We start from the raw sequence: 16,478 nt of genomic DNA on the forward strand, positions 1-16,478 counted from the left end.
ACTTTGTAAAAGGAGTGCAAAATAAGGGACTCACCCTACTAGACAGCGACATTTACTACTAAGCCATAATAAACAACTGCAATAAAACAAGAGAGCTTAGCAGCAGATTTGTGAACTAATGGGAACTTGACATGATAAACATGACCCACAAATCAGAAGGTAAAGCATGCAATGCCTATAGATGGTACCATTCTAAGAAAGATAATGTTGGATCCCTACCTCACAATATATATAAAAAGTGAACTCAACATAGATTAAAGACCTGTATGTAAAAAGTACTGCAAATCTACTACAAGAAAAGATAGGTGAATATCTTGGTACTCTCAGGGTAGCGAAGACCTTCTTAAAAAAGACTTCTTAAGCACAAACCACATAGGGGATAATTGATTTAACTATATTGAAACGAGATAATTTAGGTTCTATAAAGAACACACCATTATAGTCAACTCTAAACTACAACATCAAATTAGCTCTCAAATACTGCACTTATATTTGTTTCTTACATTACTGTTCTATAAGAGGACAGTTCAGTTTGGCAAGACTCTGTTCCACATGGTCATTCAGAAACCTAAGCTCTTTTCAGTTGTCACAAGGGTACAGAGGAAGTTGAGTCATGGCCCGAAATAATAAATCCATCCATATTCCAACTTAAAACAAGGAAAAAAGAAGTCCACATCAAAAACTTTTAAGATACTGAAGCAGAATTGCATAATATTTTTGCCTATAGTTGATTGACAAAATGAGCCACATGGTCTCAATTAGCTAATGATAAATAGAAAATATAAACTCTGAGCAGCTACGTGCCCAGTTTGAATGCTGTCCCAACAAAAAGTGAACAGATTGTTGTGAATCTATTTTGTGAATTATAAAAGGGACAGGAAATAAAATAGAAAGGAGAACAGAGGATATGAATGAGAAATTTACAGAAAAGAAGAAATCTCTAATTAATAATCAATGAAGTGCAAAGTAAAACAACTAAGAATGGGAAAAACTGTTGTGTTAATAAGATGAAGAAACAGTGACCACTAACAGAATATAATTGGTAGACAGTCCAGAAAGCAATTTGCCAGTATTTACTGAATTCTTTTATCTATATACTCCCTGATGCAAAAAGTCCCACTCGCTGAAATCCAAAGAAACCCTTTGCTTTTTACTTGGCTTTTATTGAGACATGTACAACAATGTTTTTTATAGTGTTGCTGTGATAACAGCGAACTGAGGATAACTTAAATGTTTATCTCTGAGGGAATCGAATAAAATACAGTGCATGCATACGCTATAGTTAGAATCAACTAGGTATATACAAGATAATGTAGTATTGACTGAAAAAAGTGAAAGCTATACTACAATGATATTTATATATAGAAAATATACACACTCAAAATAACACAATACAAAAGGATGCACACATAATTCAAGAATATATATCAAACACATCAGACTGTTTAAAGGGAATGAGAAAGGGGATGAGGGATGTAAGGGAAAACTAATAAATAAAATAAGAAAGGAGCCTTGTGCAGGCTGATGTGTGCCTTGAAATGAGAAGTATGACTAACAATTCCCCGTATGTTTCCAAAAAAAGCTTATTGCATGAGTAACAGCTCTTTCCTTGCCACAGATGTCACAGTTCCAGAAAGACACACACACACACATACACACAGAAAGATGAAAATGTCATGAAGGTTGCAGTTATAAAATAACAATCTTATCTGTTTTGTGTGATAACTTCTCTGTAATGAAAAGATACATACAGCAAAAAGTGGGAGGAGCATAAAAGGAGTGTAAAAAAAGGTAATTTTAGACTACTCATAAGAAAGAGTATGATTCTTTAACATTCACATATAGTATAAGATATGGATTAAAGAGAAAAAAACTCAGAACATGGTTCTCAATATCCTATGTTGCATCAGTCAAAAAGAATGGCAGAAAATATTTTATAAGAGTTAGTAAAAACATATTTATTATAATTAATAACACCTCTTCCAATTATTGCTTAATTTACCAATAAAAGGTAAACTACATTTTATTCCTCTTAGAAACACAAACTTATTTTCCAAAGGAACATCATTACCCATGTTGGTAATAACCAGCATGCTTGTAATCAATAGTTGAAGGTCTTGTAATCCTCCCCACACAGGCCAAATTTTAATGAAACACATTTGGTAATGTATTTTTTTCAAAAGACAAGCAACAGTTTGGCATATAATATATAACCACAATGACCAAGTCAGGTGTGCAGCAACCCCAGCACAGACTTTATTAGAGTTCAGTTACAAGTACACAATCTCTTGACACTGAAGATGTAGTTCTTGCAGATAAAGTCCAAAGGCAGGAAATGAATCTCCTCCCATATGCTGCTTCTTATCTTTAAAGTAACCTCAAATTATTACCAAACTAATAAAGTAATTTTGTTTCAGAAAGTGATCTGATCTATTTTATTTTCAGCTTTTGATAAATCCAAGAATGAGATGGGGGATTATTGCTTTTTGTCTGACTACACATACTGAAACACAACATGAAAATAAAGGAAAAAAAATTTTAAACGATTTTTATGAAGCTAGAATAAGCAACATCAAAGCCTATCAGTATATGAGGAAGAGGTGTATGGTTTTAGGAAAATAGAAAGCTAATTTCGTTACTTAACAGCAAATTTGGAAGTAAAGCTTTTACCATCTTCCAATTAGAAACTGTCAGTTTAAAATGATGAATAAAAAGGGTGCAATGAGATTGTATAAAAATCAAATAAAATAATAACTCAAAAATATAATTATGGTTATTACTGCCTTCTGTATGGAAAATTTTTCTAATATAATGGTTCTCAGCTAATGGACTCAACCTAAAATTGAGATCAAGATTCTATTAAAGAGTCACAAAAAGCCAGGTCCCCAAATAGGACAGTCTAACACAAAGTGGGATGCAGACAGCACAGGACACTTTCAGATGACTAACGAGTAATGATGGCAGTTCCTGCACACAAAGAAGATATTATTTTTATTACAGCAATATAGCTACCATTTATTATACTTCTGCTCTGTGCCACACACACTATACTAGCTACTTAAGGTACCTCTAACCCTTAAAGTAAACTTTTAGTATTATAGTGTTTTTTTTAATGTGGAATTAAAACAAAGAAATTAAATAAACTTGCTCAAGATCTTACAGCTAGGAAGGCAATGCAAAGCTTCTGGTTTAAGGTGGCAAATTAATACATACTGCTGCCTCCTCCTCCTCCTCTTCTAAACCTTCAGAATGACAGAAAAGAAATCTATAATTATGCTAGAAAACAAGAAGGGGTACTTTCAATGGACTGGAAACTTGAGGAAGCTAGAAGGCAAGAAACCAAAATGTCAGAGGTTGAATACTAGAAAAGACAGAAATGGTTCCAAGGGCACTACATGTTCTAAGGTAAGGGATACAAAGAGCAGAAGACAGAGAAGATAAATTAATTGGGGTTTTTACATTAGAAGTAGCAGCGTAGGTGGATCTTTACATACTGCCTTTTTTGGAAAAGGTAAATTCAAAGATTTCATTTCTGCCCTTAACCAAGAATACTGAACACAGGAGCTTGAGTTAGCCTGGTGAAATTTTAGAATACCAAGGATAAAGAGAAAAATCCTAACAACACCTGGGAAGGAAGCTGCCATGAAGATTAATTACAAAGAACCAGACTGATAACAGGTGCCTCCATGTGGAAATAGTGGATATAAGGGGAAAACAAAGTATTATTTTAACGTTCTGAAGGAAAATAATTTTGAACTTGGAATTCTGTACATACCCAAATTATCTTTCAAGAGGGAAGGCAAAATAAAGACGTCTGCAGATCTTCAAAGATTCGAAGATTATCACCCACAGGTACTCTCCAAAAGAATTACTTGAGAAAATACTAAAGGAAGTAAAAAGTAGGATGCAGAAATCAACAATGGATGTACTGTTAAAAAAATACATGGACCTCAAATCTCAGATGCAATCAATGTAAGATAACAGAAAAAGAGGAAAAAGAGAAAATGGAAGGAAGTAAAAAACTGCTAAGGTTCTTGACTTATCTAAGCGGACATGAATAGTCTAAACACTTTGAGAATAATCTAATCATTGTGCTGAAAATTTTAAGAGTAAACATTAAAATAACAGAATGTAAAGCTCCCATAGAGGAGAGTAATAATGGAACAACCACCATCACCACAGCAACAAACACTTATTCCAACAAACAGAAGAAAAGAGAAAATAAGAAATAAAAAAGATAAATAAGAAAGCATGGTAAACAGGAAACATAAAATGACAAGAATAAGTCCAAACATATCATTTAGAAGAACAAAACAGTTATATCCAAGAAATACAGAAAAAGAAATGAATAAATGAATTCAGAAAAGCTGAAAATTAAGAGATGACAAACACAGCATGAATAGATGAAAAAAAGAGAAGAGAACAATATTAATTTAAACAAACTGAAGTCAAAACAAAAAAGAACCTATGGAGATATTAATGAATCTTTATATAATTAACATAGCTCCAAACATCTAAAATAAAACTCACTTAAAAAGAGAGAGAAATCAACAAACTGAAACCACAGCAGAAAACTACCATTCCACACTCAGAGAAAAACAAGTAACAACTGAGAAAGGGTGTAGACTTGAATAATAATACAGTTAAGTTTGGACAGGGATTGTAAACTCATTCCAGAGCCAGAGAGATGCAGCCTAGCGTAATCAACAGGGACTGATAGAAACTATAGCTAACCAAAGAGTACAAGTCTCACCTAAAGGGTCACATTTAAAAATTTTTATGGTCTGTCATGACAGACAGCCAACTTGCTCGTGTCCATTAAATAAATGAATGCATGAATATACATACAAATGAGTATATATACATATATATGTATATAAATGTTTTAAGCATCTGCAGTATTTTAAAAAAAAACAAAAAAAATTTCATTTCAAATATACACGGATCAGTCACAAAATCTGTAGAGTCACTAAGGAAATGTCAAGAAATTACAAAAAGCAGAAGTCACATGGACCATGTTCACAGGCAAAATGCATTAGAATTAACAGCAAACAGAAAGGAAAAGACCAGATACCTGGAAATGAAAAACACAATTCTAAATGACTCTTGCATTAAAAAAAAGAACCAACACAAAAATTACAAGCTATCTTAAAAATAAATACAATGAGGACACAACATTGTAAACTGACTATACTTCAATAAAAAAAAATATATATATATACACACACACACAAAAATACAATGAGGTTGGTAAATAACACAGCCTAGGACATGCAAAGCAGGACTGTAGAAATATTTATAGCCATTAATAAACTTCTTAGGAAAGAAAAAAGATGTTCAACTGAAGAATGAAAGAGAGAACAGACTAAGAATAAAGAATATGGAAATAACATAGAATAAAGTAATAAAATAATTAAAAGGTAGTGTGATAACCTATAATCAAAAAGCAAATCTGTTGAAAAGGTAATAACATAGGCAAATTTGGCCAAGTCTCACCAAGAAAAAAGGAGAGAAATAGCAAATAAACAACATCGGGGGAAAAAAGAGAAGGAATTACAAATTCAGAAGAGATTTTTAGAAAGCATTTTTAACTATTATTTAAATCCTCTACAAATATCATTTAAATCCCTAGAAAAATGATTACTTAGGCAAATGTAAATAACCAAAATTTGCCAAAAAAGTAGAAATCGGAAGAGATTTTAAAAAAGAAATTTAGATAGTTAAGGACAAAATGCAAAGTATCACTGCATTTTAAAATACTTTAAAGGAAAATATTTTCTCTGTTAACTGTTCTAGAGCAGAGGTTCTCAAAACATTTTGGTCTCAGGATACTTTTACACTCAAAATTATTCAGGATCCAAAGAGCTTTTGTTTATATGAGTTATACCTATCAACATCTACCACATTAGAAATTAAAACAAATTTTTAATATTTATTAATTCATTAAAAAGTAGCAATACTTATGAAAAATAACTACAAAAAATTTAGTAAGAATGATGGCAATGTTTTATATTTTTGTAAGTCTCTTCAGCAGAAGATTGTTGGACTCTCCCACATGTGCTCTGTGTTCAAATTGTTACAATTCACATGCAATGCAGTATCTGGGAAATTCCACTGTACATTTGTCAGAAAATGAGAGGAAAAAAAGGCAAATTATGTCTTGGGATTATGAAAAGAGTTTTGACTTTGTAGACCCTGTGAAAGGATCTGAGGGACACTTTGGTGGCTCCATATTACAACTTGAGAGCCACTGTTCTAGAAAGGAAAAAAGATGGAAAGCTAAATCAACACCAGATAAAAAGAGAGTAAGAAAACTATAAGCCAGTGTGACACCAAAAGCACAGACAACAAAAGAAAATTTGATAAACTGGGCTTCATCAAAATTTTAAACTTTTGTTCATCAAAAGACACCATCAACAGAGTGAAAAGGCAACCCACAGAATGGGATAAAATATTCACAAGTCATATATCTAATAAGGGATTGATAACCAGAATAAACTCCTACAACTTAACAAAAAATCCCAAATAATCTAATAATGGGCAAAGGACTTGAACACACATTTCTCCAAAAGAGATATGCAAATGGCCAATAAGTACATGAAAAGATGCTCAACAACATTAGTAATTAGGGAAATACAAATCAAAAGCACAATGAGATACTACTTCACTACCATTAGAACAGCTATCATCAAAAAAATAATCAGTAATATTCAAAGTACCAGGCAGGATACGGAGAAATTGGTACCATTGTGCACTGCTGGCAGAAATGTAAAATAGCAAGGCAACTTTGTCTAAGTGCGCAAAAATGTATTGGAGAAGCTTAAAAGACAATCTGGGAAGTCACTGAATATGCGAGAGTAAAGAACTAACAAAAATTCTCTTTTCTATAAAAGCATGAAAACATTGACAAAAAAGGGTCAGAATCAGCTTTTCGAGAACTCTGCAAATTAACCAAAGGGTTACAATAGTTCAAGCAGCATTTATTCAAAAATAGCCAAAACCAGGTAAGACTTGTGTGGTGTTTTAACTTGCCTCATTTCCACTGTCAACTCCCTAGCGCCATGGTAGCCTAAAAACAAGAGACCATAATCATGGCAGAAAAACCAACAGTCTGGCAGCCACTGGAGAGGGCAGATGAGGTTCCGTCAAAACCCCTACCCAGAGAATTTTTGGACCTGTCTAGAGGTTCCCTGGAAGACACCATTCACAAGGCTGTCTTTATCTGACTTAACAGAACTGCTGATGTAAAACAGACTTATTCCTGGGTATATCTGTCAAAAACAATTAAAGATAACTGTTGAACATCAGGGTGGCCTGAGGCAATGTGTAACAGTGATAACAGCTGGGGAAAACAATAGGTTAACAAAAAGCTTAAAAAGAAAAGCAGAGGAACAGAATATCCACTGGGGCCTTTGAAATCGCCAACATATTCCTGGGGATCATGAAGGCCAAATGCATACATACATAGACCTTTTGCATGATTAGGAGAGACCTAAGAAGGTAGGTCCTAAATTTTCAAAACTGACCTTGAGGACTGACATGAGGCTCTACACAAGCAAGAAGAAAAGACTAAGGCAAAGTTGTAAAATGCCTGGCTGTGTACTTGTAGGCACACTCCAAATACACACGGAGCCCCAGACAAACTGGAGACTTACTACTTACAGGTGTTTAAGGAAGTTTCTGTCAAATTATTAGCTGACCACTAAGCTAACTAATCAGACTTCAGTGGCCACACATGACAACGAATACAGACTTTAAGAACTAGTTCAGAAGTCACTAAACAAACAAACAAAAAAAACCCAAACCCCAGCAAAAACAATAAATCTTGGGAAGGGAGGCTCTAATTTCTAGACTTGCCATTTTATACTATTTTAAAAGTTCAGTTTTCAACCCAAAATGATGAGACATACAAAGAAACAAGAAAAAGTATGATCCACACACAGAATAAATGTGTTCAAAGAACTAAAACCATGTCTAAAGAACTACAGAAAAGTATCAGAACAATGTCTCACCAAATAAAGAATACCAATAAAAAGAAATTGTAAAAAAAACCAAAAACCAAAAACAAAACCAAACCTCTGGAGTTGAAAATACAACAATGCTTGTGCATTGTATTTCAGACCAAAAAAAAATTTTTAAGAATTCGCCCACATGTCACCATAAGTAAATTTATGGCTCAAAACACAAGATTTAACCGGAGGTTCACAAAGTAACTTTTTATCTATGAGGACTCATGATTAAAACAATTTCCTTCCTAAAAAAGAACAAAAATTCCCGCTTCATCTTATCTTCATAAGCTGGGTTATCTCAGTTACTTCTGTAATGCTCTTATTCTACTAGGAGATAAAAATAAGGAGAACAGAATTCTCTTGTCATTGCGCCCACTCTTAACAAAATTCTATAACTTAATAGTTACCTTTTGCTTTCTTCTTGCATTTTGTTACTACTTCACTCATGAACAGCAGGTTAAGGAATAAATTTTTAGAAAAACTGCACAATTACTTTAAATCTCACTGCTTATACAGTGAATATTAGACATATTCAGTATCATGAATATCTAGGAATTCAGTTGAAAAAAGTATAAAAAATTCTTAGCCTTCACTAAAATAACCCAAATTTCATGCCATTTTCATAAATGTTTTGTCATGTCTACATAACACTGTCATTTTATTTGAACTATACCAGAGCATATCCAGAAAAAAGGGAATTACAGAATTATAACTAATGAAAAACCACAACCTAGAACACTTTATTGATTCAGATGTATTATAATGTTCAGAGATTAAAATTTTAACTTTTTCTTACCATTAGCAAGCTATGGGTTGTTCCTTTTTTGCCTTGACTTCAATTTGTTTAAACTAATATTGCTCTGTTCTCTTTTTTAGCCTATTTATGCTGTTTCTTTCTTCATCTCTTTATTTTCAGCTTTTCTGAATTTATCCGTTCATTCGTTACTTTTTTTCTCTCTCTTAGAAATAGTCATATTTTGTTTTTGTCTAAATAGATTATTATATGTTTGGACTTATTGCTGTCATTTTAGATTTCTTCTTTATTGTATTGTGGTTTTTTATTTATCTTATTTCTTGTTTTCTCTTCTGTTTGTTGGATTAAGTTTTTGTTGCTGTGGTGATGGTCTATATGTTTTCCTCATTTTTCTGCTGGGGCTTTGGAGTTTTTCTTATGTTTTTATAAATGCCTTATATTTTATGAAAATGAATGCTTAACCTACAAAAGGACTATACCATGGCTTCTGAGTGCTATTTATTACTATCATCCATCATTTACCTGACATATTTTATATTTCTATATAAATAAAAGTTTAACTATCTAAGGAGATCAAGAAGTTCTGTATTTTTATCCAAAAGCAACAATTTTCATGTTGTATGCATCATACTGCTTCACAGGATAGGAATTATAATGCAAAACTGGATCTCACGTCTAGAAATAAGCATTCCAAATGCCAAGATTAAGATGAAAATTCATCATGCTGTGCAAAATGATCAAGCATTTATCATGGAGAAATATCCTAAAGAAGTTCCATGTTTAACTTGTGCAACATCTAACTTTTTTAGTCCCTAACCACCTCGTAACTCTTGTGAAATACTGGTTATCAAAAGTACTTCTGAAGAGGACACTAATGAAGTCACCTACAAAACAGAAACAGACTCGCAGACATAGTAAATAATCTTATGATTACTGGGGGAAAGGGTCTGGGAAGGGATAAATTTGGGAGTTTTAGATTTGCAAATGATAATCACTATATATAAAAACAGATAAAAAACAAAGTTCTTCTGTACACCACAGAGAACTATATTCAATATCTTGTAGTAACCTTTAACAGAAAAGAATATGAAAACAAATATATATATGCATGACTGGGACATTATGCTGTACACCAGAAACTGACACATTGTAACTCACTAAAATTAAATCAGTTTGAGGAGAGATAGATAGGTGACAGGGAAACTAGTTACAAAGCTATTAAAATAATCCAAGAGAGAAGTAATGAAAGTGGTGGCAATGGGACTGGAAAAGAGACGACAGACTAGAAAAAAAAATAAACAGATTACCATCACAGCAAAACCACTCAAACACTTACGATTAGAAAGCAGCATTTGGATAAAATATAAACCTCTTACTCACATGAGATAAAAACTCTTCATCTCCCCTATTTTTGAACAAAATGATAATCATTTCTATTTAGTTCTGATGATTTTAAAAAGAGGAACTATTTAGATAATAATTTAAAGTGCTGGACTATCACTTTCCCATTTTTAAACTAACTCCGGATACAAACACATATTAAAATAGAATTCATTTGTTAGGGCCCCCCCCCCACGCTGGACTGTTGGAAGTAAAGTCTGATCTTAAATTTGGGCTCTTAATTGCTTCTGCTGAATTGCTGGAAATAAGAATAGATGGATTTGCATCACAGAAGCTCCTCTCCAGGTATATCGAATGCCCTCCTCAGGAAGGAAACCATAAAACATCTATCTCTGTGTTTTCCAGAACACCAAAAGTTTTACTATTGCTTAAAATGATTAATTTTTAAAGAAGAGATTTTTATATTCAAACCTCACATTTAAATAATACACAAGGGTGAGCTGGAATTCACTAGATTAATTCCTTATACTTAAGGAAATTACGTTAAAGAACAGTTTGTATTCTCTGCTGGTTAAGAACTAAATGGCAGCTCTCTTGTCAGTTGCTTCTGGCTGGGCTCTACCAATAGAAGACAAAGGCAGTATACCGAAGGGAAGGAGAAAGGGAAGAGACAAGGTATTTTTCCTTGCCTTTCTACCGAAAACTGAATCTCCCCAGTGGCTTCAACACCTTTCGGAAAAGACTAGTTCCCACCAGGTAATCCTAGCCCCTGGTCTCTAGGATCTAGCTTCTATTTGTATTCCTCCATGTATCATTCTTGCTTTTTACTGCTGCTAATCTCTGCATTGCTTCACCATCCTCTTGTGGCTTCTCAAGTCTTTGATCACTCATATAACAAATTCTCTGCATTAAAGTTCCTCTATGTAAAAGAAAGGAGGGAGGGAGAGAGGGTGGGAAGAGCAAAATGACCCTAGGTCTTTCTTTTCTGACTCTAGTGTATCCACTACCACTGGCCTTATTTCACAATGGAAAAGAAACAGCAATCACATGAAACATTCTAGATCACTTGTGTAATCCCATCCTTCACAAATTGGGGTATACGTTGATTTGTATCACATGGTATGCTGGGATAACTTATGTGACACTACAGGACAAGTATGTCATATTTTTCTCTTGTGTTCTGAGTAAGTGATTTTAAAAATTATTTGTATATTAAAACAAACCACAAGGGTGTCAGTTCAATGGGGAAGAGACTTCAACAAATGGTGTTGCTACAACTGGATATCCATCCACATGCGAAGAATGAAATCGAACCCTCTACCTCATATCATATACAAAAATTAACTCAAAAGGGATCACAGACCTAAATTTAAGAGCTAAAACTACAAAATTCTTGGAGGAAAACATGTATAAGTCTTCATGACCTTGGATTAAGCAATGGTTTCTTGGGTATGATACCAAAGCAGAAGCAACCTAAGAAAAAAAAACTGGACTTCCTCAAAATTGAACTTTTGTGCGTCAAAGGGCATTATTAAGAAAGTGAAAAGACAACCCACAGAATAGGAGAAAATATTTACAAATTATATCTAACAAGCGACTTGTATCTCAAACTAAAAATTTTACAACTTATAACAAAATGAGAAATAACCCAATTAAAAAATAGGCAAATGACATGAACATTTCTCCAAAGATGATACATAACTGGCCAACATCATCGGCCATCAGTGAAATACAAATCAAAACCACAACAAGATAATTGTCTGAGGCAGAATGTGGGGACGGAAACTGCAAAAGAGCGTGAAACAATTTTCGGAGGAGAGGGAAACGTTCTACATCTTGACTGGGGCACATATCTTTGTCAGAAATCATCAACCCATATGTTTAAAATCAACGAATTTTATTATATGTAAGTTATAACTCAACTTTTAAAAAGGTAAGCAACGTAGAGTCAATTTCTTCAGCAGAAGGAAAGCAAAGCATCATACAAGTTCAGTTACCTAACTATGCTATCATATAATCAGTAAAAAACGAAAGAGAAGCTATTTTCCTGCCAGAGCAAAGGAAGTACCAGATTAAATGCTACAAAGGTCTTCTAGAAGTATAGAAAATTACTGAACTATGAAGTAAACACACATTTAGGGGTTTTTATAAACTGAGGGCTTCGTAGGAAAACGTTGTTTTGGCTGCTGAAATATAAAATGTTCGTATCAGATGTCATTATTGTAGTACTATCAATGATAACTATATATTACCGTAATTACAACTGAGTAATTACATTTAACAGACACTGCATAACCACAAAAGTAGTCTCATAAGAAATTACTTTGCTAATAAAAATTTCTAACAAGTAGGTGACATCTTAATTTATTTCCAGTGATCTTTACACCAACAATTTTGTTGTATCACTATTAGTTGTCTGAAATTACTTTGTATGCTCAAAAATACCTGAAGTTCACAGACATTGGGGAAAAAATCTCTCTTAGATTATTCATTTATCACTTACAAAAAAAAATCATTGGAGTTTTCTTCTTTAAATATTCCTTTTGATATTCCCATAAATTACAATATGCTACAAAAACACTGTATTAACAACTAACTAAAGCAAGCAAAGGCATTGTAGTCACAAATTCAATTTAAAAAATTATATTTCCAACAATGCAGTAGAGAAACATAGGTTCCCTTACCTCATCATCATCATCAGAATCATTCCCAAACACTGAAGGTTTTTGCAAAACAGGGTGCAACTGCTGTGCTTTCTTTGGCAAAATAAGCCCATACCTGCGTATTTTTTTTTGAAATAGAAATTACACCATTATATTTAAGTGTTAAAAAATAATACATCCACCACCTCTTCCAGATGAAGCTACCTAGTCAAACCAAACATGTCATATGAACATATAACACTAGTTCTGATTTTCAACAATCTAAAAGTTCTAATACATGTTAAGATTTTATAATTATTATTCTAAGTGTTCATCTGTGGTCACGGGCCCAAATCAAAATACCATTTTAATCAAAGAGAAGTAAATGAAGAGTTCAGATATGTTTTAAGTAGTGAAATTATAGTCCCGTTTTAAAAAGAACATGTTCCTGGAAAGCTCAGTTGCTGTCCCCTAAAAATAAAAATGCTCTGAATTATCCTTGAGGTCTAACAGGAGTCAAGAAAATAGTTTTTTCCCCTACTGGGTACTTAAAATAATTTTAAAGAACTTACTGAATAACAGTGTCACCCATGAATAAATTTTTTAAAAGATTACATTAACTGAGAAACCCAAGTAGCCACGGGGCAAATTCTCATTACACTAATAAAGCTCACTTGCTTTGTCTTGGAGCGTCTGAAAGAATCATCCTATCAGATCCAACACATTTAGTTTCTCACGTTTTGGCCTTAAAGATGCAGAAATCACGGTAAGCCGCATCAAAAATAAGGATTACAAAACAAAGGTAAAACTTCCAAGAACATACAACATTTATCTCTTTTGCGGCAACTTATACCACCAGTTCCCTATATGCCTACCCTTTTCTGTGGCTTCTCAGCACATTCCTAACCCGAGAAGGGAGGGCGGGAATCAAGACTTGAGCTGCCAAGGAGAACAAGGCCCTCTAAGAAAGCCAGGAATTGTCTCTCTTCTTATTGTCCCTGAAAGCATCCAACCGGGGAGAAACTCAAGCGCGGGGTAGGAAGCAAGACTGAGGGGCCTCAGACCGAGCTTTTGGAAAATAGAAAAGTCTCGCTCTCTGCCCCTCAGCCTAACTTCCTTTATTTCCTCACAAGTTTCTCCCTCAAACTTCGGGCTTCCATCCTGAAAATGTGGGGGGGATGGGAATATATGTTCCTCAGGATTTCTCGTTTTTCCTCGAGTTTATCCCTGAGGACACAGCCCCTTCACTTCCAGCGCACTTTTACTCCTCGGCCAAAGACACAGTCGCCGTGGTGTCTCACTCCCCAGCCTGACCCTAACTCCCGGATCACTCACTGCCTGCCCGGAATCGCCATCTTGCTCCCGTCTCCGCTGAACGTGGCCGACGCCGACGTGACGCAGACGCAGACGTCGTCGCGTAAACTCTCGCGCGGCTTCACGCAGCCTGGAACTCGCCTAGCCGGTGAGTGCTTCCGCATAGATGGGAATTGAATCCTTCCGCCTTCGGCATTGTTTGGAAACCGACTCGAAATCAGTGGGGGAGAAATGAATGACAAAATTCTAGGACAGCTGTTCCCAGAGTGTGGTCCCAGGACCAGCAGCATTAGCATCACCTGGAAATTTGTTAGAAATGACAAATTTCTGGCCCTATTCTACTCATGTTGAATCAGACACTCTGGGATGGGGCCCAGCAATCTGAATTTTAACCAGCCCTCCAGGTAATTCTGATACACAAGTTTGAAAACTACTGCCCTAGGCTATCGATTTTTTTTTTTCCCCTGAGGTATTCAGTGTGATTTAGGATAATCTGCCAGAAAGCGGAAATCTGTATGCTAAGTATCTCGTTTTAGAACAGAAAGGATTAATGACAATACCATGGTACCACTGGGTATAGTAAGTAAAATCGTGTATGATATATATTTTTATTGGTCTAGTCACAGTTCATCTGGCCCATTCCAGACTAGCCTTACAGCAGCCAAAGAGATCTTTTAAATTATGGACAGAAGAATGTTAAAATCCAACTCTAGTTGTGGATTTGTCTGTATCTCCTTTTACTTCTGTCAGGTTTTGTTTCATGTATTTTGAAGTTCAGTTACTAGGTATACAAACATTTAGGATTGTTATATCCTCTTACATCGACCCCTATACCATTAAGAAATGACCCTCTTTAGTCTTTTATTTCTTTTTATCTACTTTATGTGATACTAATATAACCAGCTTTGATTGTTAGCATATCTTATCCCTAATCCTTTTACTTTTAACCTATTTTATTCTATTTGTGCCTTTATATTCAAAGTGGATCTCTTGTTGATAGCATAAAGTTGGGTCTTGCTTTTTTTATCCAATCTGACCATTTCTTCTTTCTAACATGGGTATTTAAAACATTTTCATTAAAACAGTTAGTATAGTGACAATGTTTTATCTTTTCCCCATCAGTTCTTTGTTCTCCACCTTTTTGTTTTGTTTTGTTTTGTTTTTACTCTCTTTCAGATTAATCAATAAGTTTTATGATTCAGCTTAAGATTTTTATGATTCAACTTCGTCAGCTTATTAGCTGTGCTTCTTTGCTTGTTTTTTGTTTTTTTTTTTAAGATTTTGCTTTAGGGTTTCTAGTACCCATCTTTAACTTATCTCAGTTTACTTTCAATAAGAAGGTATTTCTTTCACACTTTATGTATAGTGTGAAAAACATATAAAAGTATACTTTCAGTTTTCTGTCTCTGAGACTTTGTGCTGTATTTGTCACACGTTTTACTTCTACCTGTGTTATAACCGCACAGAAGATTTATCATTTTGCTTTAAACAGCCAATTACCTTTCAAAAATATTTTTTAAATAAGAAAAATATTATGTTTATCCACATAGTTACCATTTCTGGTGTCTTCATATCTTTGTGTAGATTCAGATTTCTGTTTAGCATAGTCATCTTTTTTTAAACAGCTTTACTGAGATATAATTCACATACGTTGCATTTTACCCATTTAAAGTGTACAGTTCGACAGGTGTTCGGTATATTCAGAGAGTAGTGCTATCATCACCACAATCCATTTTAGGATACTTTTAATATTAGTCACTCCTATTTTTCCCCCAAACTCTCCCAACACTAAGCAACCAGTAATCTACTTCTCTTCTCTATGGACTTGCAGTTCTATTAGTTTTTGCTCCATGTATTTTGAAACTCTGTCATTAAGTGTATGAATATTTAAGATTGTTATGTCTTCTTAATTAGTTGACCCCTTTTTCATTATGAAATGACCTCCTTTATCATAGTAATATTCTTTGCTCTGAAATCTACTTTGATATTATTATAGTCACTCCAGCCACTCCAAAAGTTTTCTTTTAACCTTAACTCTAGGGAAAGAAAATAGATGTTCAGAAAAGGAAAATCATTGTAATTTACTACATGGCTAAGCCCTAAATAGCATACATGATCATGATGATGCAGACACGGAGTATCCACCTATTTGACAACGTAATTAGGAAGAATGAAGGGATGGGAAATGTATGTGTGTGTGTGCACATGCTGAGGAAGGAGCTAAATCTTTGTATTGCATACTGGGGGGTTAACAAATATTGCCTAATTCAGGAGAAAAAAAAAGCCATACAGCATGTTATTTAGCAATATGGAGGTACTTTTCAAAGCTACGGCCAAAATAGGGGTTGGCCAACTTTTTATGCAGGGAGTCAGATAATATTTAGGCTTTGTGGGTCATAAATCTCTGTGGCAGCTACT

General features: G+C 34.2%; 1 protein-coding gene across 3 annotated transcripts in view; it reads right to left on the reverse strand.

Moving 5' to 3' along the window:
• The window catches only part of NSRP1 (nuclear speckle splicing regulatory protein 1), a 32,507-nt gene extending 18,374 nt beyond the window's left edge, over positions 1-14,133 (reverse strand). The window contains exons 1-2 of one of the 3 annotated variants that reach the window (XM_006214408.4): positions 14,082-14,133; positions 12,789-12,882 (exon numbers count right to left, since the gene is read on the reverse strand). In XM_006214408.4, coding sequence (XP_006214470.1) covers positions 12,789-12,882; positions 14,082-14,101 — 114 coding nt within the window. In that variant the 5' untranslated portion in view covers positions 14,102-14,133. The other 2 variants (XM_072939114.1, XM_072939116.1) reach the window with 2 other exon arrangements.
• Between the last annotated feature and the right edge of the window lie 2,345 nt (positions 14,134-16,478).

The sequence above is a fragment of the Vicugna pacos genome, chromosome 16, assembly GCF_048564905.1.
Source record: "Vicugna pacos chromosome 16, VicPac4, whole genome shotgun sequence".
NCBI classification, from domain to species: domain Eukaryota; kingdom Metazoa; phylum Chordata; class Mammalia; order Artiodactyla; family Camelidae; genus Vicugna; species Vicugna pacos.